At 40.4% G+C, this 27,284-nt stretch overlaps 1 protein-coding gene across 2 annotated transcripts; it reads left to right on the top strand.

Moving 5' to 3' along the window:
* The first annotated feature begins 1,595 nt into the window (after positions 1-1,595).
* acsbg2 (acyl-CoA synthetase bubblegum family member 2) lies at positions 1,596-27,284 on the top strand. 2 transcript variants are annotated; one of them, XM_083969965.1, is made up of 15 exons: positions 1,596-1,719; positions 10,942-11,071; positions 12,201-12,316; positions 14,371-14,642; positions 16,080-16,168; positions 17,823-17,943; positions 18,523-18,603; positions 18,698-18,847; positions 20,001-20,177; positions 21,266-21,447; positions 22,242-22,484; positions 22,593-22,810; positions 22,910-23,049; positions 24,343-24,589; positions 25,504-27,284. In XM_083969965.1, exons 2-15 carry the CDS (start codon positions 10,977-10,979, stop codon positions 25,620-25,622), a joined length of 2,250 nt encoding a protein of 749 aa, XP_083826091.1. In that variant the 5' UTR covers positions 1,596-1,719; positions 10,942-10,976; the 3' UTR covers positions 25,623-27,284. The 2 variants fall into 2 exon arrangements, with proteins under 2 accessions (XP_083826091.1, XP_083826090.1); XM_083969964.1 differs by lacking the exon at positions 1,596-1,719 and adding an exon at positions 5,778-5,980.

The raw sequence follows: 27,284 nt of genomic DNA, 5'->3' as shown, positions 1-27,284 counted from the left end.
CCTCGTCTATGTTGAATGTGTGTATAGTGTATAATGTATAATGTGTATGTGTAATGTTTGATGTAATGTCTGTCTCTGCCAACACAGAACTATGTGCTGCTATGCTGTGCCGAAAGCAAATTCTGCCAACTTGTTGTGCTGTAAAATAAATGTAAATGAATCTTGAATGTCGTTGTTTTTCTGGAGTGACTGTGTCTCAGTGTGTGACATTTTGTTTTATTGTTTATTGTGCTGATTTTACAAGGCTCTTACCTTCGCCAGGTCTCCCTTGCAAGAGATTTCTGATCTTAGCGGGCCTTCCTGGTAAAATAAAGGTAAATAAATAAATAATGCAATAAAGCTCTAGTGATGAGTCAGTGTAAAAGAATGATATGTATCACATCATGATCTTTTCACTGTACTGTACTCCTACTGTGTCACTTCTAGGTCACCGGCAGCATCTACAATTGAGTCTCTCATGATGATAAATGAGTAATTATAATTGTGTAAAGGAAGAGATCATACAACTGCCACTGTCATGCGAAAAAATGCTTTGTTTTGATTAGTTAATTTTATTTGCTAATCTTAAATAATCTCTTATTTTACTTTATTTTAAATTTTTTGTTTCATCTTCTGTTCTTGTTCTTTTTCATGCCTTGCAAGTGTCATGCAACTAGCCTCATCTTCCTTCACTTCAGGTTTCCAAGCACACGGGGGCAGTATATGTCTGTTGTTTAGATTATCCTCTCCATGATCCTCTCCCAGAAGATCTGATACCTTATCATAGTTTGCAGATACAAGGCAAACTAACAGTTACCATGACTCCTTTTGATCTATTGATTGGGCAGTTTACATAATCTTTTCACCTCATTTGACACTGGTGGAGTTCAACTTTATACTGAAATAGGCTAATATCCTCTCTATTGTAGATCATTACATCCCATAATTAAAAAAAAACAAAACAACAACTAAACCACATATGTTGTTTTATGGGCTGATTTTAGCATTTTTAAATTAATTCAACTTTGATTTCAAAATAAATTAATAAAGGGTCACTATTTCTCAGGAAAAAAATAATTTGGACTGACCTTCTGCTAACTTTGGACATTTTGCACGTGAAGTGCAGTTCATGAGGAGGACTATCTGCAGTGGAAACTGTTTAATGTCTCTAAGGCTCAGGAGGCCTTATTAGCAATATTATGACATCTCCAACTGGTAAAGAAAAGAAACCAACTGCTACAGTACATGTTGAGTTAATATAGGCTACAACAAATAAATTAAGAGTTAATTTAATAAATGAATATATTTTTTAAGACAGTTAAAGTGTGCTCACAAATCTGTGAAAATGTGTTTCCCTGTGTGTAGTTGTAGATATTGTATTTTTTGTTAACATTACAAGGAGTGACTCCTCACAGTTTCCACAATGAGCTATAGAGCTGCAGTGGTTGATCAAACAGAACATTATCAATAACAATTTGTCAGTACAGTAAACTGGATATTTATGGGCTTTGGACTGTTGGACAGACTAAATAAAACATTATTTGGGTTGTAGAAAGAAGGGGGAGTCAAAATGCTGTGTGGACATACACGACAGGTGACTAACAGGTGTTTAAGAACAGCAGTTCAGTCCAGTTTATGACTTTTGCTCTGGAGGCTCATAGTGTCTCTCTTGCTGCTGTGCGCTCACACACTCTCAGGCGAGGTGCGTTCACGGTGAAAACCATAGAGGCTCTTCTGGCGGTAAGAAATGTAACATTTGATTGATTATCGGCATTCTTGTCGCCTATTTACTGTAGATAGGCTTAATCTTGTAATCTATTATCATAACATCAGTTGATAATTGAGCTTTATGTTACTGACTTTCTACTGTGGTATTTTTGCAGCAGTTAGATTTAAGTTATTATAAAAACTGTATTAAAGTTAAGACACACCGCCAATCCGTCTCTTATGAATGAAAAGTGACATTTTGAATTTAAATTGGCTCTGATAACGAGCTTTGTCCTTCTATTAGCCTACCTGTTTAGCCTTCTCATTTAGGCTATCATTGCCCAAAAGTAGCAGCAGCGACTTCATAATCGGGAGTGTTTTTTTTTCTACACAATTGAATCCACCATCAATAGCTTTGAAACACTAACCACTTCCTCATTTTACCCGTGCAAAATATGAGTTGTTAACTTTTAACAACTACAAATCCCATAATCCTTTGTCCCTGTTACGCAGCCAAAGCTTTATGGGAGATGTAGTGTTGAATGTTTTTTTTTTTTTTAATTTTTTTTGTAACATAGGTAGTGAGGCAAAGTAACCCACTGTTGGTGGAAAATAAGTGGAAGTGGAAAGAGTATTTATTCAAGTCTCATACTTCTCACTGCCATCAATAATATCTCATGGAATACATGTCAACCAGTACTCCCACCTTCAAAGGCTGCTTCAAAGCATCTGGTCTGTCCACTGGAACAGTCTTAATGTATTTGTGATGTCCATATCAAATAAATAAACATAACATAACATAACATAACATGAAAATTATATGCACATATATTTACGCCCTTTGGGTGTGGTCTCAGTGATTAGTTTTTAATCTCACTGTTACAATTTACCCCAGGTTGTGTTACAGTCTATGGTTACAACCTACCCCAGTAGTGGGTAGGTTGTAACAAATGACAATGAGGGGACTTTGTGTCCTTTTATAATAATTAACAATTAATAATTAATAATTTGAGAGCCCTACCATGAACACTCTGCAAGTTATAAGAGTTGAGACAAAAAGTGTTACAACCATCCCTGGTCTCCCCAAAATTATCCTAATAGATGTAGGCTATACGGGCAAGAACTAGACAATACAGGTACTGTAAGATTTACATCACAGTTGTAATACACACAGTGCAATATGCTAATTTATTAATATTTCAACAGTCACTTGCCTGTGGTTTTCACTAGATACCCATGGTTGGTGTCTGGTGAACTATTTATTTACATCGTTACGTCGTTTTGTGTCATGTTTCATGATGACTGTGCAGATGAACAATGATGCACTTGACTTCACTGTCAGCCCATCATTTGGCTGTTGCTATTTTGATCAGAAAACTGAATCCCTACATGACAATATATGTAAATTGTGCAAAATAGATAAAGAATAGAATTCCTTAGATATAGCCTATATTGAATTAATGCAGTCTTGTTATTGTTGCATCTCAAAACACACCCGTATTCAGGTTTTATGCAACAACAAAAAAAGAAAAAAGAAAATGTGACTGATGTATAAAAAATGATGCTTTGAGGTTAAACTATCATCAAACTGTTTTTATTGACATTTTTGTTAATCAGCAATGGTTATCAACCAGAGCAGGTTCATCTTTGTGGATGAAGAAATCTCTCCATTAGGACTGCTTTTATAACTTAATTAAAATGTATAATTGGTGATTCCCTCTACATGAGCTTTAAATAATTAAGTAGATTTAAGCCTAAGATTTGATCACTTTGAGAAAGTCACTGTACTGGCTCAGCAGAGGATGGTTTGACAGAGGATGTCACTGACCGACAGTAACCTCAGTGCAGCGTGCATCAGCACTAAACACATCCTGCAGCATTTCAGCGTGTGCGCATGGGTGCACTCGATCAGCCAGCCTCTGTCTGTCATGTGATGCTGTGGTGTGGTAGCTCTGCGATTTCATCTCTTGTAGCAATTGGCTGAGAGAGATCTTTCTATAGTAGCGGTGATGACACATTTTTGTGAAGTCATCTACATGTGTAATTTAAACACTGGTCTGAAATAAAGAAAACAACCAAACATGATTATCCATAAAAATGTCTGTTGTGTACATACAGCCACACACATTTAAAATCCTGAACAGCTTTTGAATATACTTTTAACTGATTTTTTTTTACTTGAGGCATCTTATTTTTTAAAGATAGATTTTTCTGAGCCTAAATGTTGTCATTCAGTTGTAATGTTGTAGAGACCAGCAGAATTTGAACTGCTAAAAAAAAAAAATCTTATATCATATTTGAGCCGGAAATGTGTGTGCTCACTGCTTCCTTTAGTTTAACTACTTGACCTATTGAACTCTGGTGGTGGGAGTTTTGGGGACATTGTGCAAGGGAAGTAGTGGTTTCACCTCAGGTGTTATTTGAGTATTTGGTTAATGAATTTCCATACTTCTCTTACAGATACAGGCACGTTTATAAAAGGTCATGTCCATTTTTTTGTCAGTTTTCACTCCTTTAGTTTCACCGTTGTACATAGTAAGTACAGTATTTGCCAGTTATATAGACTTTCTTTCCATCCTATTACTTTCCGTTCTGTTTCCTCCGAGCACATGTTTCCTCCTCAGAGCTGCTGTCTTTGTCTCATAACACTGCATATCAGGTCATGGCTCAGAAGAACTTGAAGTACAGGCTTGGCTTGTCAGGCTGTGATTTGGATGACAGCTTTCAGTGGCCTGAAATTTGGTTTGCAAGCAATGTTATGTGTATTGCAGTCAGAGTATTTGTCTTCAATATTCTATCAGCAGCAGCTTGTTGGTTGCTCAATGACTCACAGAGTCTATCTTTAATACTTCTGTGATGCCGTCAGCAATGTTTTTATTATTTTTTTTATTACCGTAGCTTAGACTTCCATTGCATAAGGATGGGGCTATACTGTTTTTGCAGTATTTGGGGAAGTATTCAGATACCACACAGAACTAAAAGTAGCAATGATACACATCTGTCACATGTTAAAACCCTGCACTGAAAATGTAACTTGAGTACAAATATGAAAGTATTATCATCATTTTTAAGTATATTCTTAATTTGCAAAGTCCACTTTATTGTAAAACAATTGTAAAGGCGTCATTATTACTCTAAACGGTGTTGTGATAAAGGACAATAAAGTGTCCTGAAATGGAAATACTCTTGTAATCACAAGTGCAATCATGTAAAAGAAAAAAGAATAGAAAAAAAAGACCCAAGAGCACTTGAATAAATATATTTAATTTTCTTAATTGCGTTACTAAATGGATCAGGTTGCAATAGTATATCAATTAATTAAAAAAGAATAATTATTTAAAGCAATTTGAAGACAGAGTGCCTTAATAATATAGGTCACAGGATGTGGGCGTTTTTGCAGTGTGCAACAATCATTTTAGACAGTGGAAAGTCATAAAACCAAAGCAGCACAGCTGCATTTGCAATAACGTCTCAAGCTTGTCCGATAGTAACCTCACCCGGCAAAGCTGCAACGTGTGTCGGACTGTGTGTGAGCGCTGGGGGAGTATGTGTAGGGGGATGGGTTTCGGTTTCACGGCATCACCACCTTTCAAGGATGAATGTACGTCTGTCCTGCAATAAACCACGAACGTACAGATCGTTTGTACTGTATTTTTTTACGGACTTGATATGAACTCAATTTTACAAGTTATCTCCAAGTTACGGGGAATAATGGTGTATATTGTTGTATTTGTACTTCAAACCAGCATGCTGATTTCTCCAAAAACTCAGCAGCCCATTGATGTGTAAAGAACACGATACATTTTCACAGATTCACACAGCGCCAGAGCGATCAATCCATAGGATCAATCGCTCTGCACAGCGCTAAATGACACTGGAACCTCCCGGCACCCGTATGTCGTCGTCACAGCAACCCCCCCAACGGAATCATCATGCTTGCGTGGCCTTATATGGAAAATGGGTTTTGTGGTGTGAGCAGTTTCGACCAATCACAGTTCGCCTTGTGTAGTGGGGGGGCGGGGCGGGGTTGAGGGGGGAGTTGGGTCTGTGAGGAAGTCTGGGTGGGGTTGCTAGGGGGCGGGGCATCAAGAGCCGGCTGCCGTTTGAAAATGAATGATACGCCGCTGGAGTTGTAGGTGCAGTGGGCGGTTTGCTGTATTTATGTTTAGCGGCAAACTGTTGTATCGACGACGTTAAGTGGGGAAAAAAATACACGAGAGGACAAGTGGACGATTATAAGACGAAAACAAAACAACAGCAACAGAGGAGAAGATTTAGCCTACAGCAATGCAACGTAAGTAACGTTATTTCTGCTCAGTTTAACGTTATGTTTCTATTTCACGTAGCTGAAATGTATAAATTAACTTACTCCTTTTTGATCTTTTAGTGTAGTCAACAGTTAGATCAGGGTTGGTTTGGTAAAGATACCTGAGAAAGCTTGCCGATAAGCAGATCTTAGGTATGATACCATCGTTTAATATGAATAAAGATGAGGTATTTCCTCTTTTTTTCCTTTACACCAGAGTCTGATTTCCCTTCTGCTTTTAAACAGTTCCTGTCATTAATTTACCATAATGATAATCCCACCCTTCAGTTTGATGTGAATTGGCCCTGTAATGGTGCTATGGTTGAATAAAATAGTTGATTTCAGGAGATGTGGATGTACAGCTCAGTCATCTCTTGTTTAGCATGTGGGGAGCTGGTTTTTCTTTGGGTGTAACCGAACCAGCAGCATATCTGTTTTAATTTACCAAATGACAGCTTTGACTCGTTGAGGAAATGCCTTTAAAGCCTTGGCTTGCTTTAAAAAAAAACGCTGTTTTGGCTCGGAAATGTTTACAGATGGAACAGAGGTATTAAATGTGGCTTGGTGAGGATACAGTGAGGATGCTGAGGAGGATTACGCCCAGTCACAAACTGCTCCACTGGGTGATGTCCAGAGGCACCAGCTGGCTGAGGATGCAGATCATGCGGAGCATTGATTGACTGACTGACCGAAATTCAGTGTATCCCTCTAGTGTTTTGACAATATTAGATTCAGATAGCCAAGGCAAGCTGGAGTGTTACACCTCAGACAAAAAGGAGACAGCATGGGAACAGTGAGACAAAACTGAAAGGAGTGAGTGGGGTGGGGTTTCGTCTGTTCAGTTTGACAAGGGATTAACCCAACAGAAGTTTACAGGCATGGTTGTATTGTGTTGGGGAGAGTCCCTTGTTTGGTTTGGGGAAGGCACGTTTTTCTTTTTCTTTTTGGTTCAGCATGGGGTTGGGATGGTTTTCTGGTTTTCTTTATGCAGAAGACTCTCTGTATCAATCACTGATGAGACATAAAGGTGCAAGTGTTATGTCTCCAACTGTTGCTGCATTTTCCCTTTTGCAACAGCCGGCCTGTTGCCATGCCAGGCTCTGCTCCACATTCATAATCCTCTCCTGATTGCATGAATGCAGTAATGATGTCAGTTAGCGCCGTGTTAAATCCATCAGATCAGATCCTCCCTGGCATTAGCTATGTTGCCACATTAGGACAAGGAAATGTAATGGAAGCAACGAAGCAGACAGGAAAAAGGTGCAAATGTTGCTTCCTTGTCTTGTCAGCTTGTTTGGCCTTTTTCTAACATGGTGGCCCGATTGTCTCTGGTGTAAGCTTTCAAATCATAGGCTTTGTTGCTGTTCTTTGTATTATTTGAAGCTGAACATCTTTGGGCAAGACAAGACATTCGAAATGATCGTCTTTTACTCCAGGAAGTTGAAATGGGCACTAGGTCACATTTTTGGCATTTCACAGCCTGAACCATTAATTGATGATGATAAATAATCTTAGGCTGTAGCTCAACAGAGCTGTAATCAGTCCATTTATCACTTAGCTAATTAAATTGAATGTACATCTATTCTAATAATCAGTTCATCATTTCAGGCATTTTCTTTAGGAGAAATGGCTGTAATGTGCCTGCATTTCAAGATGTCACTTTGGATTTGGGGAAATATCTCGCGCTTTTCTTACTCTTTTGTGTCCGTTATAAAAACTGTAATAAATTGTTGTCCAAGCTAAATAATCAGCAGGTTAATTGATAATGAAGTCAACTATTTGTTGCAGCTGTATGTCCAAGAGACCTTGCTTTTTCATTAGGTTTCTGAGTTTAACTGAGGGGAAATCTACCCAACTAACCCATGGGTGATACCGGTAAATCCCAGCATGTGAAAAAAATGAAATCTGAAACTGATAGTGTACCACAACAAGCTGGAAGTGATATGTATAGGCAATGGATTAAGGACTCTGTAAGACTTGGTCATCAGTGATTGATGTTGTACAGCATTTGTCACTGTCTGACGTGACTGGGTTGCCACAGCAGAGCTAAATCAGCAGCATGTACCTCAGTCTGTCTATTTGTGATCTAAATGTGATGGAGGTTCATGTGACGATGGGTCATCAGAGCAACGTGGACATAGTGTTTGAAAGGAAGACGGGGGAATTAAAAAAAAAAAAAGGGGGCCAAGCCAAGCAAGAAATAGCCTCTGGGCTTTTTACATAGTCTGATACGTCCAGACATGGAGGGAGCGAGTGACTGAACCTTTTCTCTAGCTCGGTGTCCTACTCCCACCCCTCACCCCTCACCCCTCCCATCCCAAGGCCAAAACAATGACACAGGCTTAAGAAATGGGAGGAGGGGGAATTCTTAATGTCCACCCCCGTCAAGACCCACTCGATCCCAGATCTGCCTGCCTTCATCCTCGACTCATCTTCCATTAAATAAAACCGCCATCCACCAGCCCCAGCACCTGCCCTGTCATCCTCTTGAGGAAACTGCAACTGCATTGGGAAAGAAGAGGCTGAATGAAATGGCAGCTTTGCATGTGTCCATGTGTGCAGCGGTAAGAGATCACCCAGCGAGCAGCGACATCTGTGTCTTTTGGCTGAGAGATCTTTCAGGCCTCTGTAGCGATACGTAACGAGCTAGGGGGCTCGGCTGGCTGCTTCCCATACGACCAGAGCAGAATTGATTTTCTTTTACAGCAGTGATGACTGTTGGGAGGTGCTGTGAGGTGACCGCAGCTGTTTCCCTCAGGAATGCTTGTGGCAGAATAATCTAATTAACCTGTTTTTGCAGTTTGTCTACATATTGAAGGGGATAAATATACGTCAAACTCTCGAGCACGGTGCAAAAATATTTTTCATTCCTGCCCTCTGACCTCCCTGGAGCCCGACTTTCCATTTGCCCAATTGTCCCTGACAGGAGAGTCATGATAGGCCGCGGCCACAATGGGCAGACGAAGCCACTGGTATGTGTTTTCAGCCCCCTTAAATAAACAGGCCGGACCTGTCATTTACCAAAGAGAGGGGTGCAGGCGTCAACAGAGACTGGAACCAGAGGGGGGGGGGGGGGGGGGGGGGGGGGGGGGGGGGGTCATGAAGGTGTGTGTTGGAGTGGAGATGGGTTATTGTCAAAAAGGGCCTTGGTGTGGTTCCTTTGATAGGGTAATGGCAAAGATGGCAAAGCTGGATTCTCTCTCTCTGAACTCTTTTGAAATGGCGTTAATCACCTTTTTATATAGATGTTTGGTGGCTGAAAGCGGAGCCGCCTTCGTCCGCCCTCGGCTGTCTACGTTGTTTTTGTGTTTTGTGCTCTTGTGTCACAAAATGTGGTCTCTTTTTGAGGATGTATTTTGAAAAGGTGTTTTGTTTACTTAGCATTTACCTGAAAGTCAGTCCGATCTTCATATTACCATTGTTATCTCATCTGTGGACTCTCTCCACATTGTCAGCCAGGCTCCATATGCTCCCACACTGTTGCCACACAACCAAGTTTTGTCAACAGTGTCGTCATAGTATAGGCACAGACAGTGTTTATTCAACGGCTCATAAAATAAGACGTTAAGGTTGGCGCAACTGAACACAGTGGTCCGTGGTCGAGATATTTCCTGTCAGCTCGTCACACACGTTTGTGCACATTACACGTCTTCGTTTTCTGTCACCATATGTCGTCAATATTCATAGTTAGACACTAATAAAAAGTCCCAATAGCCGATTGTTGACTGAAACTTGCACATGAGTCATTAACAGAGGTAGATGTGTAAACTGAACCCTAAACTACAGACACAGGCTAAAAATAAGAGCTGCCCCGAGGCCGGCCAGCACTCAGGTGTGAGTCTTGTGAGTACTACAAGCCACTGGCTGTCACATGCTGGTGTTACTTGCCATCTTGCAATTAGACCAGTGGAGCAAGACTTTTTCTTTTTCTTTTTTAAGTCATGCGGTGTCTCTGTCTCTCAAACCAGACTAGAAAATTAGTCTAAAAATATACGTCTCTATGTATTGGGTACAGATGACTGTCAACATTACATCCTGATCTGACCAAGAAGGTTCATGTTTAGACTCCACCTGATTTCAGCAGGTGTTACTGAGGAAGAATCAAAGACGTTTTCACATACTTGGTGACTTTACATCAACATCTACCACTCAAATAACTTAGATACTACAAGTCAAAAATTTGGACACAACTTCTCATTCAATGTTTTTTCTTGTATCACCTTCTACATTGTAGATTCATACTGAAGACATCAAAACTACAAAGGAACACATATGGAGTTATGTTGTAAACAGGAAAACGTTAATTAAAACAAAAGTGTTATTTGACCACATGAAGCTGTTGACAGAATGAAAAGTCTGCAAAAAGCTGTCATCAAAGCAAAAGTTGGCTACTTCGAAAAATCAAATATGAAACATATTCTGCTTTGTTTAACACTTTTTTGTTTACTACATAATTGCATATGTGTTTCTCGATAGTTTTGATGTCTCGGTTTGAATCTACAATGTAGGAAGTAATGAAAATAAAGAAAAACCACTGAATGAGAGGGTGTGTACAAACTTTTGACTGGTAGTGTATACAACAGAAAACGTCAAGACTTCAGCCATTTATCAGCCAATAGGATGCTAATCAAATATTTTAATCTATAGACACAAGATCAAAGGTAATTGATTGACATAATCTGCATCAATTTGGTTGAATGACGGCCACTCATCAGTGAAGTAGCTCATTGAGAGGACAGATACGATTTGGACATCGCTAAAAATATCCAAAATTCTTGTTCAGTCCATGAGCAGATTTTTCTAAATGCAGTTTTTTTTTTCCTTCTCTGTGATTCTCCTGATTCAGTAACGAAACGTGGCAGTTCTCTTCGTCGCCCTCTTTAACCGTTTTGTGGCTGTTCTCGTCAAATATAATAACTAACACAAGCCCTGTCGCTCCTCCTTTCCAGTGACCGTGTGTGATCCCACCGCTGAAGCTGTGGTGATGGAGCCGCCCAGAGCGGACGGTGTCCTGGAGTCGTCCTGTGGTGCAGGAGACAGCGCAGCCTCTCTCGATGACGTCGCCGTGGATGCAGCCAAGTACGTCCACGCAATAAAGACAAAGAGCTACCTTGACACCTCTGTCTCCAGGGTTTTGGTCCTCAGCCTGGGAGTTGAGATGAGTCTGAGGGGCGATAAAAAAAGAGCAGTCACATTTTCCAGTCCTATAAAAAGTGATCTATTTTAAAGATGTTTATCATTTTGTTTTTCCATGTAAAGCACTTGGGGATTTATCTCATCAGGCAAAAAATAATTAAAATTAAACAATTAGAAGAACACTAAACCTTTACCCTCTCAGATCAGACCTTTGATATTTTTTCCCCTCTAGATATTAATGCATTTTTTCCTCACGCTTTTGAACAACCAAACAAAAGATTCACTTCTCACTCCTCTTTTTGTTAAATAGTGCATATTAAAAAAATGTTGTCAAGAAATTTAAATCTCCAACATATTTAGAGCAGAGAAAACTACAGAAACATCACAGTCTACTTTCACTCCTTATTACGATTATACTTAGGTATACCAATTTACAGCCAAGCATGTTCAGTTCATCAGGAGATCCCCAGCATCAGTGTTTGTATTTTTCCCCAGTTTCATGCAATGTGCCTTTATTTTACCCAGACACAAATACTTGGCTCAGCACATTTTTCCCAGTCCAGAGCAGAATCTATCTTCGTGTCTAAAAATGGAGACGTTTTCACTCTAAAAATAAAATCCAGCTGGTAGAAGTGAAATGAAAACATCTTTGGTTCTGAATGAATATTTACAAGTAAGATTTTTTTTTTTTTGAACCGGGATTTGAATAAAGCGTACAGACAGGGAAATTACATGATGCAAAATACTAAATATACCACCAAGGCTGGAGCTTTAGTGCTCAGTAGTATTTAACATAATGCTAGTGATTGTGTTGTATAGTGTAATCATGGTGTTGTTAGCACTTCCTCTTCATCCTTGAAGGTTTGATTAAATATAATAATTATATAAACACTAAGCAGTTCTCAGTTGAGATACAATATGTGCTGTCTGGGTTAATGATGATGATGAGTTCAACAGTGTGTTTTCTCCCTCATGACTCAGTGCAGGGGCAGTTTTTTTGTCTTTGGTTGTTTCTGGGGACGTGGCAGTGCAGTGCAGTAACATGTTTTCTGTCCCTTTCCCTTTCGTTCAGTGAGTCCTCAGAGGAAGAGTCCACAGGGGAAAGAGAAGAGGAGGTTGGCGCCGATAATGAAGTCAGCGCCAAGGCTACAGAGGTCCCTGCTGAACAGACCTCAGTCCCACAAACAGGTGAGGGCTGAAAGAAAGGCCACCTGGCTCACCTGGAGTGTGTTTGCTCTTTCTTTGTCCCACCTTAAACGCCAACATCTGTGTGTGCGGCGCAACCGGATTTAAAAACAACTTGATGATAAGAAATATACATACGGACAGAAAGAGGTTCTTATTCCCCATTATAGTAGAGATACAGTCAATGTGTTGGCTCCGGGCGCTGAAGTCAGCATTAGTGATCGCGTTTTTTCCTGAGGAAGTGGGCCAAACAGGAGTAAAAGAACACATTCTTTGGCAGAACAAACTTGACTTTCCTTTTCCTGCCTTCAAACTCCACTTTGACATTCCTTCCTGCTTCAGTCAGGGAGACGTCCTGCTACATGGACCACCTCCTCCATCACATTCGTTTCATTTTTAAAAGTTCATTGTGGTGCCATGACGTAGGCCTGACTACTCATAGAGACACTTACAGGAACTTTGGTAATTGTAATTTTAGAAAAAAATCGGGTCACAGGAGCAGTCACTCTGTAATAGGTTATTATTAGTGTTAATTGTCATAGAAATATACAATCAAATTATTATTTTCATGTTTATTTGTAATCTTTACTCATGAATTAAACAGAAAAGTCAGTGTGTCCAGTTGCTGTTGGCCGACTTTCCCATGATCACCCAACAGCGCTTTGTGCCGATAACCAGCTGCTCCCGTTGTGGTCATAAATCTGCCGTCATCTAGTTCCTCTACGATATGACCCCGTTGTATATTCAAAACATCCTGCTGACCGTTGGGTTAATGACACAACCTCCTCTTTGGGCTGTACACATTTGTTTTCTTTAAAGGAAGTCTACTCTTTATAATACAACCGTTAGTTCAGCAGCTCTGGCACTTCTGTTTCTGTTGTTTATGCTGATTTTGTACTCGACAAAATGAAGTGTTTCAGAAAGGAAGCAATGCCACAAAAATTAGGTCCAATTAGTCAAGAAAGAACCAGTGAGACGATCACCAGACAGGCTGCAGCACAACAACAGCTTGTGAGGATAAACTGAACCACTGTGTTGTTAGAGATAAAACCAGAGGTCAGAGCACTGGAAATAAAACCGTGAGTGCAAACAGCTGTGAATCCTAATTATACGGCTTTTGTTTTTTCACTTCTTAATACCTTTGGCTAATGGGGAGGTTTTGTCCACAACTTGCACGATCATCTGACTGCTCATGTTTCCGAAACCTCAGAGAGTGCACTTTGTTATCACAGACGATAAAACTAATCGAAAGAAATAAAACCCTGATTTCAATAAACTCCAATATTTCATTTTTCTAACAACATTTTAAGCTTATATTTATTTTTAGAATAATTGAACTGAAAATGGGGAAAATGAAAAAAAGAAATGACATCCTCTAGTTAAGTGGTAGCTCTTTGCAGATATATCTGATTCAGCATGTGTGTTGGCCGATAACAACAGAGTTTCCACTTTCTATAGTAAAGTTTACTACTCAGCTGTTAAAAAAACATGTGAACGACATTTCTTTTGGTTAATGAATCGGTGTCGGAGCTTGAATATCAATATTGCTTCAAGCTGCTTATAAAACTTAATATCCTGATGAGGTCTTGTTTACATGGAGCCAATCTGAGGTGAGGACTCACCATTGTTCACTTCAACATCACAGTGCTTCCTGTGTCACTGTTGCCGAGGGCTCAGATTAGGCTCGCTCATCGGCTCATTGGTCCGTGCTCGTTTTGTATCTTTAATGTAGACCCGGGGGGGATGAGTGATGTTCCCTTTAATGCAACAAATACAGACTGTTTGTTAAAGTTCACGTGGGGATGAGGAGCTCCCAGCAGATGTTCTACTTCTGCTGCTGTGACGTCCACCGAACGTGCTGCTGCAAAGGGAGATTGTGTGATAAGACAAGAAGCTGCAGCCCTGGCTCGTCGTCTCCACACCTCTGTCTGTCCTGCAGCTGCATGTCGACCACCCCCACCCACCCCCACGCAGCCCCTGAAGCTGTTTGACAAACCTTTTGTTCTTCTCCCACTCTCTCTCTCTCTGTCTTTTCTAAATGTTTCCATCGATTCCAGTGAATGCCCAACGCCCAAACTCGCTGTCGGTGCCGGCGTCAGCAGAGCTCGGACTGTGCACGTCACAGGGCGACGCGGAGGTGAAACTCAGGATAGGCGACTCGGGCCTGGCTGCCGAGACGCCCCTGACCGTCAACCAGATGTTCACCTCGGCCGTGGAGCGCTTCGGGAACTACGTCGCTCTGGGCTGGAAGGAGGGCGAGCAGCAGAAGACCCTGAACTACACAGACTACTACCAGACCTGCCGCACGGCCGCCAAGAGCTTCCTCAAGGTAGTTTACCTGATCCAGAGTTAAAATTAAAACCCGGTCTTTACCGTTCAAGTTGTTCCCATTCATCGTGGTTTTACTGCAGCGCAAACCCCCCAAATCATTTGCTATTGAGCATCTCTGATATTCATCTCCAAGATGTTTCAGTTGCCAGCTTTTGACGGTAATAACCAGTTGGTCAGTGAAGCTGATAATCAGTTTTTAAAAAAGAAATGCTTAAGACTCTAAGTGGGAATTTGCTTCTTTTTCTGTTTTATAGATTTGCAGTTTTCTGGCAGTTTTCAGTCCAAACTGATCATCAAACAATCATCAGATCAATCACTCAACCTTTTATAGGAAATCATAATAATAATGCATCTTGTGCAGTTCAACAGTTGCAGGTTTCAACGTGAATATGTTTTACTCTCATTGTTGCTCAATTAGAGAAATTCCTATCAAAATATGTGAAACTCCTGAATTACACAACACATTAGGAGAGTATCTGTTGTACTCTTCACTCTTTTTGTTTATATCCAGGTATCAAAAAGGTCCAGAGTTTTCTGTTTGCTTTTTTTTTTTAAACAATCGACTTCTGTTGTCATTGTTTTAAAATCCTGCATTTGATTTTATTCCAAGTCAGCCCAGACAAAAACACAGAGCGGCACGAAGGAGTCGGCTGAAATGTCAGCCAGACAGTGAGGCAGCTCTGGACAGGCCTCAGCTGTTCACACAGGACACAGCGCGTTATTGTTTATTGTGAAACGGCCACACATTTAGTCAGCATGCAGCATGCCAACATCATGTACACACACACGTAGAGACAACACATACACGTGTCTGTGGAGAACACACACACACACACACACACACACACACACTAACAGAGCGGGGTCAACAATGAGCTTCACACGTCAAGCCTCATATTAAATTCCAACTACAGCTTTTAAAGACTTCATGAGTTATTTAAAAAGCTCTGTACAGTTTTTTAACTCGGTGTCAGTTTGCATTATAACCGTCCCCTGTGCGTTTTGCTGTGTATCTGTCTCCATAGTAACAGCTGCTGTGGCAGCGCCGAGCCGTGATCACTGTGGGTGATAAAACAGATCAGTTCTGCGAATCGTGCAGGAATAAAGATGTATTTAGACTTAGACTGATTTCAGTGCATGTTATAAAAACACATGAGAGTTTTATTTTTTGTTCCAACTTGCTGAGGAAACCAAATGGATCAAAGACAAAATCACAGCGGATTAGGGGACGTAAACCTGGTTCAGGACTTTTATTATCTGTCGTTTACCGGCAGAAATGACCCAAAATTACATAAACAGCCAAGATAAAAGGGAAATACAAAGAATACACTGAATGGTGCTGGATAAATTATGATTGTACAGGCTATTCTAATGTTATTTGCGGTAATATTTTTACAATGACTACTTAAAAACAGTGTGTTTTGTCTTCTCACAGCTTGGTCTGCAGCGTTACCACGGCGTCGGCATCCTGGGCTTCAACTCAGCCGAGTGGTTCATCGCTGACATCGGAGCCATTTTGGCCGGGTGAGTTTCCTCTCCATGTCTGAGTTTGTGATGGGTTTACGTGACTGTTTTCATTGCCAGCGTTGAGTGTGTGCACGTCCGAGTGATGCAACGCAAGACTGGAAATATGAGACGGCCCCGGGGTGTCACTGAGTTCAGCATGTAGCCTCTTCACTTGATTGATAGCAGCACTCTGCTAAACAGGAAGATGTCCAGTTGAAGCCCCTTTGTCCATGAGTTTGTGGCAGTCCCTCAGATTTAAAGGGATAGTTCAACATTTTGACAAATCGGCCCATTGCCATAATCCCTATAGTCATAGCAGTAGGTTCGTTACCTTTAATTGTCAGTGCAAGCTGTTTTTAGAACGGCTGGGCCGAGCCGTGAGCTGCTCAGAGCTACACTACGGAAGCTAATGGGATTTCTTGGTTTCCCTCATCAAACTCATCAAATACACAATCCAACAACTCCAAAACGCTCTGGTGGACAAGTTGTGACCTGCACATTCACCACACTATGAGATAATAACAGAACGTTACCAGACAGAGTTGTTTTAGACGTAAATTCATGCAAAACCGCTGATGCGCGTTCCCGTCAGGGCAATTTTTCTGCAAGCAGTCTCTGCATTTACCTCTAAAAATAGCTTGCACCGACAAATAAAGATAACACAAACCTACTGCTATGACTAGGGATTATGGCAATGGGTCAATTTGCCAAAATGTTGAGCTATCCCTTTAAATAAATAAAGACCGAAAGGAAAAAAAATAAGAGAAGTTTGTAATTTTCGTCTCCTGTTTATCATCTCACACCTTTCAAATTTGTCTTCTGAACCCTGACTCTTAAATTATGCCGTTCAGACAGACCGAGAAATCGAGTCCATCTGAGAAACCAAAAACCCCACATTAAGCTGAGGATCCTCATCCATTGATTGGTCGGGGACAGATTTGTGGCTGCTCAGCTGCTTACGTCACAAAACATCTGTTATGTGACATCGGGCTGTGTTCAGTCTGAGCCGTGGCGTGATTATAAGCCAGTCTGTTCAGAGCATTTCTTGGATAATTGACTTCAAAATGCTTTGGGGGTCATGACTTTTGTTACACAGTTGATTGATACATGTCATTGCCCCACACACACACACACACACACACAGATACTGGATGCGGATTCCTCGGCTCTCACGCCCTCTCTCTGTTCTCGTCTCCCCTGAGTAAGAATGTAGTAAAACTGCTGTCGGCTCGTCAAACAGGTCCTGAATGGGTCGTCTAAGAGAAACTCGGCAGACTCAATATTTGCAGCAGATTGTGTTCATGAAAAGGAGAAGCAGAGCTGAATCAAGTCTTGCTCGTTTGGCAGTCAGGTAGTTTCTGTTGTCCAGTCCTCACCAGGAATGTGACGCTTAAAACAAAAACATGGAGAGAATATGAACAAAGCTTGTGTGGACATGGTAAAACTTTCTCCCCAAGAGTTTGTGCATCATCATCTTCCTTAAATCCTCTAATAATCAAAGTCACTGAGTTGAGAGCAGGTACGATGGAGATGGTTGTTGGGATGTGAGGTGTCACTACCTCACACAACATGTAAGATTATGCAGAAAAGACCATTAACAGCAGGACTTCATGTGTGGGAAGTGTGAAAAAAAGAGAAGCTGCTAACTCTGCCTCTCTGCTGTCTGTTGCAGTGGCTTCGCTGTGGGCATCTACACCACCAACTCTCCTGAGGCGTGTCAGTACGTTGCAGAAAACTGCAAAGCCAATATCATCGTAGTGGAGAACCAAAAACAGCTGCAAAAGATCCTTCAGGTGAGAGCAGCAGCAGCAATCACTATATACACTAAACACTTTCACTTTTTTATTAATATATTGTTGTGCAATATTAATACTGCCTGGTGCAATATTCTTTTTCACTTACAAGTAATTTATGTCCTATTAAAGTTGTGTATATTATATACATAGCCTCTGTTTTTATTAGATATGTGTTTTTATCTATGGTTTTGTACTTTTTACTATTGTAGTGTGGAGAGTATCACTGCAGCTCTTACATTACTTGACCTACACTGACCTATAGACTGTGTGCTAATTACATACAGTATATTACAAACACTACTCGGTTGCTATGCTGCAACTTCTGATCATCACTGCCAGTAAAGCGTAAAGATGGAAAATGCATTTTACATAATCATACAAGTTATTTTAGTTTTCTGAGTTGTTCCTGTTTCACATCCACAATTAATATTTTGAATTTTCCTGCTGTCAGCAGCAGCAGCTCCTCCATGTCCGGCATTAGTTTTTGTTGTGAAATAATTTACAGTCGGTTCGTGCAGAACTGACACAAGTCATCTTTTTGACTCTTCCCTGATCATGTGTTGTTGTTGTTCACAGGTTGAAGACAAGCTTCCACACTTGAAAGCCATTATCCAGTACAAAGATGCACTAAAGGAGAAGAGACCAAATCTGTACACGGTGAGTTACGCCCCAAGTTTGGTGAAACTGAGTTTGAAAAAAAGGGCCAAACTTCAGGAAGCATCATGTAAGAGATGATCTGTGTGTCCCACAGTGGGCAGAGTTCATGGAGCTCGGACGTGACGAGCCGGACACTCAGCTCGACGCCATCATCTCCAGCCAGAAGCCCAACCAATGCTGCACGCTCATCTACACCTCAGGAACCACAGGCCAGCCCAAAGGAGTCATGCTGAGCCACGACAATGTGAGTCACACAGGTCAAGTATGTGTGTGTTTTCCTCTGCGGACGCCCCGACTCCGACCCGTCCTGCTGTTTTATAATGGGAGAAAAAGTAGAGATGCAGCTGACAGATGTGGAACATGTGGTTAGTCAGGTTTTCATGTAGCTGAGGATCATCAACAAAATACCTCAAGGAATTAAAAAACGACTCCACCTTTGACAAAGCATCCACAGAGAGTGGAGAAGTCAAAACAATCCACACAAACATATGACAACATTTAATAAACATCAGACACTTCCAGTTATTTTTAATTAATAATCACACAATAACCTATGAAAATAAAAGACTTCATTAAACATTTGGCTTGTGACCTCTTAAAAATAAAACAGTGTCTGACTGGAGTTTGTTTTCAGTTTTGAATGTCTGAATTGTTTCTTTAAATTTTAAAAAACTTCTCACATGATTTGATTTAAAAAGAAAAAAAAGAAAATGGTGAAGAGAGTTGCACAAGTTTGTTTCCTCTGCTCTGCTCATGACTCCTCAGATTTATCCTCTGACTAAAATACACAACTGTATCGACTCAGATTTCACTACAGTAACCTGCTGTTTATGTAATGTTGCATCAATATCTAATCATATAATAATACATCAGTCATAGGGGTTGTTTTCCTAAGTGCTGATTTTTTAATTTGATTACATTTTTATTTTCAGCTTTTTACACACTGATGACATTAAAATTACTAGTATAGAGGCAATATTGTAAAAAAAAAAAAAAAAAACATTCAGTTTTTACTCCTTTTAAACCAGAAAATATGTTAATTACATTAAATAAATACACATATGTATACATAAACAATACAAAATAATTTATATATACATATACTGTATATATAAACACGCACAATTCAGTAAGATTTTAAATACAGGAGTTTTACTGAAGTATCTGACAACTTTCAACTTGTTAACTTGCCGCCCGACTGTCTGGATCATTTTCCTGCACATACAGTCAAAGTTCAGTTATGGAGGTTTTAAAATCCCTGAGGTCACGTGCTGCACGTTCTGTGTGTTGTAAAAACGTGTCTCTGTGCGACTTCCTTCTTATAATATGTAATGTATATGCATCAAGATTCATCACATTATTATTTATCGTGATATTCCTGTCTTCGTCCCCTTCAGCTAACGTGGACCGCGCTGTCCACCAGCCGTCACGTGCGCCTCACCGACGCCACCCAGGCCCAGGAGGTGGTGGTCAGCTACCTGCCGCTCAGCCACATCGCCGCTCAGATGGTGGACATCTGGGTGACCATGAGGGTCGGGGGGGCCACGTACTTCGCTCAGCCAGACGCCCTCAAGGTGAGACGCAGCGTTTGTGTGTTTATAGTGGTGAACAGTCGACACAAACACACACAGAGTTGTGAGTTTACACCTGTACAGTCCAAAACAACTGCTATGTCATAAAGTGACTTTTACGACGCCCGTAATGTTCGTGTTGATGCCCAGAGACATTCTTTAAATTTTATGTTTTAGCTGTAAAGTAGTTTGAAATGACTCAATAACCTCCTTAAAAGTTGAGTTGATGACAGCGCTGTTGTGTTGGATTGCATTAGAGTGTAAATGTAACTGATAAAGTGACCACTGAGTGTATTTTCTAGTATTTACTGCAGAGAATCAAGATCAATATTCAATTCTGATTTACTCAACCCCGACTCTAACATTTTGAAATGGAAATGGAGACGATTTGAAATGAAATGAAAAGCAGCTCATCGGGAGCCTTTCACAATGAGACTCTTTAATTCAACATGTCTTTGATCTTTTATTCTGTTCATAACAATAATAATAATACATTATTTTATTTATAGCACTTTGCACACAGATACAGATCAAAGTGCTTTACAAATAAAATATCACAAACAAGGAATCAAAAGTTAAATGTTCTAAAATAAGAAAACAAATAAAATTGAGACTTGACAAATCGAAAACCAGATTAAATCTAATTTCTTCACATGACCGTCCACGGTGATTTAAAGATTTTATCTCTGGTGTATAAAACATGTCTGCTATGCCGAGCTGCTGCCTAGGGCTTCTTTCTTTCTGATCGTCACAGTGGTCCTGATTATTAGCTGCACACGTTCGCTAGGTTCGTAGTGATTAGATGCAGATAACCACGTATTCCGGTAAAAGGTTTTAAAGCAACATCCTGAGGGCGGACCCGTATCAGGACGTTACACAAACAGAAAAGGGCCCTTTGTTTGTTTTCAAACATTTTCATGCAATCTCTTTGGAAGATCTTTGTCTCATGTTGTTGGAGCAGATTTCAATTTTTTCAGCTCTTTTTTTTTTCTCCCCCCTTCCACGTGAACTGCAGCCTGCACACAGTTTTGTGTATAAAACAAACGTTTTCTGGTGATAACTAATGCAGCTCCCCTCTCCCCCTCCATCAGGGCTCTCTGGTGAACACCTTGAAGGAGGTGCGTCCCACGGCCTTCATGGGCGTCCCTCGGGTCTGGGAGAAGATGCAGGAGAAGATGAAATCTGTCGGAGCAAAGTCCTCGACGGTGCGCAGGAAAGTGGCAGCCTGGGCCAAAGACGTCGGTCTGCAGACCAATCTCACCAAGATGAGCCAGTATGTGCATGTTTTTCAAATTAAATCTTCATTTAAATCAGGTTGAATCACTTCTTAAAGGGTGTGGGCTTGTTTCTTGTTTCCATGCTTTTGCTCTGAAATGTAATTTTCTTGTTGTTTTTTTTGGGAACACTTTGTTCTATGGTTCCTGTATTTTCCAGAAAACGGCTTAGAAACATCCCTCATCATTTCCAAAACATTAACCAGTGTTTAGCTGTAAGTCACATGGATATATTTTCCTGAGTCCCGACACAGTTTGGTTCTAATTAGACGAGAATTAGTAATAAAGAAAGTGAAAGTTGCAAAACACACAATGCTTTATTTATAACTGATGTGTACAGTATGGAGTGTGAAAAACAGAACCAACATTCATGTGCAGCCGAGGAATATTTTGATGGATACTGACTCTCTGTTTATGAACTCAACTACAAAGCAGTTCACCATTTTTATTCTTATAATTTGAATTATCTGGTGGGTACTAAACTGTAGCAGCACTTGGACCAAATTGTGCTGCTCTTTCTTGGAAATATCCTGACGAACAATAAAGAGCAGATAATTTGTATTAAACTAATATATATTTCTAGGAACTAGAAAATACATGAGCTCTAGTGTAAAGCAACTATATCGTACATAAAAACCAAGGCCACAGTGGTTTTATGCTGTAGATTATTTGCTCTTTTTTAGCTTTGCCACCATGTCATTTTTGGTTCTATACATTTACAAAAAGACATGAGATGAGCACATGATGAAGTGGATCTGATTTTCTGTCTCTTGTTGGATCTTCTCCTCCTCAGAAACGGAGAAGCAGGCCGCACACCCTACAGCTATCACATAGCCAAAAAGCTTGTGTTCAAAAAGGTGCGTAAGGCTCTGGGCCTGGATCGCTGCAGCAAGTGCTACACGGGCGCCGCACCCATCACCAAAGACACGCTGGAGTTCTTCCTCAGCCTGGACATCCCTCTGTACGAGCTGTACGGCATGAGCGAGAGCACCGGACCTCACACCATCTCCCGCCCCGACGCCTACAAGCTCACCAGGTACGTTTTTCCTTTCCCTTTTCTAAGACAGGAACTCCCTTGTATTGATCAATCAGAAAACACGTGGCTGATAAAAAGGTGAATGAGGAAAATTATTTTGTTCTGCAGCTGCGGTAAAGAGATCATAGGGTGCAAGACGAAGCTGTACAACCCGGACAACGAGGGAAACGGAGAGATCTGCTTCTGGGGTCGTCACGTGTTCATGGGTTACCTCAACATGCCCGAGAAGACGGAGGAGGCTTTGGATGCAGAGGGCTGGCTGCACTCAGGAGACCTGGGCAAACACGACGAGAACGGATTCCTCTTCATCACCGGGAGGATTAAAGGTATTTCTTCTTATTTTCCCTGTTGACAGAGAGAGAGTTTCTTTGGCCTTAATGTGTTTTTCCTGTGACTCAACCCTCTGTGTTTGTGTTTGACTTCAGAGCTAATCATCACAGCAGGAGGAGAAAACATCCCTCCTGTCCCCATCGAGGACGCAGTGAAAGAGGCCGTGCCGCTGATCAGCAACGCCATGCTGATCGGGGACAAGAGGAAGTTTCTGTCTATGCTGCTCACCGTTAAGGTAAAGACAAGAAACAGAGACCTGTAGTCACAAGTGGAGAGAAGTGGATGAGTGTGGTGGAGGAAATATTCACATCTTTTACTGGAGCAGAAGTAGCAGAACACTAAAAATACTCAGTTAAAATACAAAGTCCTTCACATGTTGGTGAAATAAAAGGGCTAAGTGATCATCACAAAAATGCGATTCAAAGTATCAGAAGTAAAAACTGCTTAAATAGAAAAACATTATTCTTCCTGGTGCATTTATTGTATGTGGAAGTTGCATTTTTACTTTGTAGTCTATGCATAAAAATATATAAACCCAACTACAAGACCTACATACTGTATGTCACTGTGCAAAAACCAATCCTCCACAATATTCGCCAGAACAGAGCAACCATTATCTAATATTATCAAATCATGCTCTCTTTTTCCATTTCCTCCACAAAAGTCAAAAATGGCAGCCAAATTATATTACATTTTGTAATAAAACCCTTTAAGTGAATATATCATCTCTTCTACTCTGAGCCTCTGTTGAACATATTGAGCTCACAGGGGAGGAGATGGATCCAGTGGTTCTCGTCGTGCTTTAAATAAACAGCAACATATTCTCAGATTGTAAGAAACTTCCAAACTATTTAACATTTTTGCATAATAAATAACTTTAAATCATTCCTTCTTGTATGTTTTATACAAGATATAATAATGCATCATATTTTATGAGCTCCTTCTATGTTGTGTACATCATAGAGGAGCTGTGGTGCAGCGTCGGTGTCTGTGTTTCGTTGCTCTGTATCTCAGACATGGATTTAAAAACATGACACCTCGGCGCTGTAAACATCCGACCCTCACACTACTGTTATCTAATCATCATGACCATCATGTGTCTTCGTGCCTGATAAGTAACGCAGCTGAAGATTTTCATCGGCGGTGAAAAGCCAAGCGCTGGATCCTTAAACATGTGGTGTGAGACGCTGCCACCTAGTGGTTGTGACCGCAACAAACAGGAAGTCAGATCTTAGATGCCAGAAAAAGAGCAAACTTGTATTAAAACTTGAAACTGCACAAAGATGAAAATGATAAATGTGAATAAAAACATAATTAGATAAATCTGCTACCCTTTGGGGCAGACAAAAAAGAATCTATGTATCTATGTATCTATCTATGTATCTATGTATCTATCTATCTATCTATCTATCTATCTATCTATCTATCTATCTATCTATCTATCTATCTATCTATCTATCTATCTATCTATCTATCTATCTATCTATCTATCTATCTATCTAAAACCTTGTTCAATGTTTGTGTGCAGTGCCAGGTGAACGCGGACACAGGAGATCCGGAGGACGAGTTGGCACCGGACGCCGTGGAGTTCTGCAGGAGGCTCGGCAGCAACGCCACGCTCGTCTCTGAGATCGCCGGCGGCCGAGACCGGGCGATCCACACCGCCATCCAGGAGGGCATCAACAGAGTCAACGAGAAGGCAACGTCCAACGCCCAGCGCATCCAGAAGTGGGTCATCCTGGACCGGGACTTCTCCGTCGGCGGTGGAGAGCTGGGTGAGTGCGACGGCAACTCTGATGCATCTTTTTTTTTTTTTCTTTCTTTTCGTTCACGAGTTTGTGTTTGGAACCACAAATCTAGTCCATATTTGTGTAGTTACTATAATTAACTACTTTGTCAAATCTTATTAGTCAGATTACGTTTAAGTTGCAGTGTAGTATTAGTTTTGTCAGCGGGATAAAACAATAAACAGTCAACATTTACCTTACATTCATAAATTTCAATATCTATTTCAGACAATGAAAAATGATATTTCTGGTGTTTTTACTCGGTAAGCTGTAAAATAGAAAATAAAATGGTGTGACATTTGTCACATGACCAAAAAATAAAACATTAAAATAAGTAAAATCATTCCAACACCCCTCAGCAGGTGTGCTCACATCTGTCCTTGTACTTCAGCCTTGTTGCATCTGCTCTTTCACAATGAGAGACCTTGAGCTGTTTTACATGTAACAAAGAACTTTGATGGAAAAAAAAACCTTGTTGAGCAATTTTCCCCTTTTTGTTTTTCATAAACATTTTTCAAAAAAGTCTAAAAAAATGAACTTTTTGCAGTTTTTAAAAAGCTACATCCCAGGTCAAACCTTTCAGTTAAACCTGAGACACAGTGACCTCTAGTGGTTATAGGATGTTAAAGGACACAGTTACTAAATTCAGACTTTGACCATGTTCCCCAGATGATGGTGTCTATAAAATTGTGTTTAATTACGTTGAACGATTGACATTGAGCTGACAATTATATAAACGCTGCTCGAAAACAATGATCTTTGGCCCACACGACACAGATTTTACACTGAAAACTGCAGCCAAGATAAACGTGGAGTTACTGCAACATGTTACATAACTGAGTTTGTTCTGGAGTTAAAAGCACATGTCTGACAGCCTGAATCATCTGCTGGCGTTTCCACAGGTCCTACCATGAAGCTGAAGCGTCCGGTGGTGGTGAAGATGTACAAGGAGCAGATCGAGAACTTTTACAAGGAGCTGGCGACTCCGACGACTCCCGACAACCCGCTGCCTCCGAAGTAGAGCCGCCGCCGCTTCTCCTCCACCTGCAGGGAGACCCAGACTGTGTTCACCACCTCATCCATGCAACGTCTCCCTGTCGCCATTTTATTCCCTCTTGTATATAAATGTTTTGACTGCCTTAAGTTTCAGTCGTTTCTGTCTTTGGTTTACATTTGTGGAGAATTGACACGAAGCCATTCGAAAATAGCTTTATCATTCAAGACTCAATAAGCTGAATTCAACTATTTATTTATTGCTGGGCTGAGCAGTAATATCCGATTGATGAAGTAGATGTAAGAAGAGTTTATTGTGCTGTAATACTTGATACAAAAAAACTAAATCAAACAAGTTTTTAAGGATGTTTTGAAGGACTAATGTGTTTTTGAACATGTATTTCTTTATTTATTTTTAGTTTTGCCAAAGTTTACATGGGCCAAGAGAGCTTCAAACTGATGAAGAAACATTTCTAGAAAACACTTCGTAGGAAATTCAGCAACCATATCAAAAACGTTTACTGGCTCTTTTACGTGTACTCTGTGTTTGTTTTCTTTGTCTTTTGTCAGCCTGGATTTAAAAAGAAAAGACACATTTATTTTGTACAAGAGCTCAGAAAGTCAAAGGTTTTCTGCAGAGGAAGATTAATTGAATACATCTCACAACTAAACATCCAAATTCTGTTTTACATGCTATAAAAACATGTCATTTAAGCCATATATTTTGCTTTTTTTTTGTAATTTGTAATTTGTAAAGCTATTGTTTTGTGTGCCGACTCATAACAGCCTGCCTGGTCCTGGTGAAATGTTTTTTTCTAAATGGTCCGTCTGTGTGTGTGGACCCGCTGCGATTTTACTGTAAATATCTTTTGCTGACATCAACTGCATCCTCACTCGTCTTAATTTAAATTTTTATTATCCAGGCTTGAATTGTTTTTTTTTTCTCCCTTCTTTTGTTTTTGCACTCAGAAGACGCTGACGAAGTAGCAGAAATAGAAAATGTACATAAATTACATTGTAGGTTTATGGAAAAGAAAGGCGAATATATCGGCTGTATTAAACTGCCCGACGTCATGCATCAGATATATATAAACGTTCGCAGGTTTTAACAATGACCACACGTCTTATTGCAGACGTGTCGGACAGATTGAAGGACGGCCACTGAGCTGATAAAATGTACATGACTGTAAGTGTATATAATATTAATAATCATCATATCATAGGTATTTGTAGCGGTGATGATTTAAAAGCGATGGCGAGTTTGATTGTTATGGTTCGTTTGAAGCAATTAAAAAAGTTCAGGGGTTAACGAAACAGAGCAATGTTGATGTGTGTATGAGTGTGTGTAAAATTAAACAAGGAAATGATGGTGATTCAGAAATGTCTGGGTGAGTGGGTTTCCTGAAACAAAGGCTTGTTTAAGTACAAAGAGGACTTAATGTACTTTTTCCATCACCAAGAGCCGTGTTTTATCGTCTTAACTAAGAACTCACAAGACCCCAGACAGACGACTGGATTTACTTGACCCTACGGAGCTGTTGTTGTTTGTTTATAAAGTTCAGGCCTGAAAAATGGAAATGTGCATGACGCTGCTGGAGAGAGAGAGAGAGAGAGTGTCGAGTTTCTGTACATGACCGACAGAAATGTGAACGTTTGTGTGATCTGTAAAGAAATAAAACGGTGATAATGG

Source organism: Trachurus trachurus (genome assembly GCF_905171665.1).
Source record: "Trachurus trachurus genome assembly, chromosome: 4".
Taxonomy (NCBI): domain Eukaryota; kingdom Metazoa; phylum Chordata; class Actinopteri; order Carangiformes; family Carangidae; genus Trachurus; species Trachurus trachurus.
Note: the sequence above shows the minus strand (reverse complement) of the source record. Positions and strands in the feature narration are given on the sequence as shown.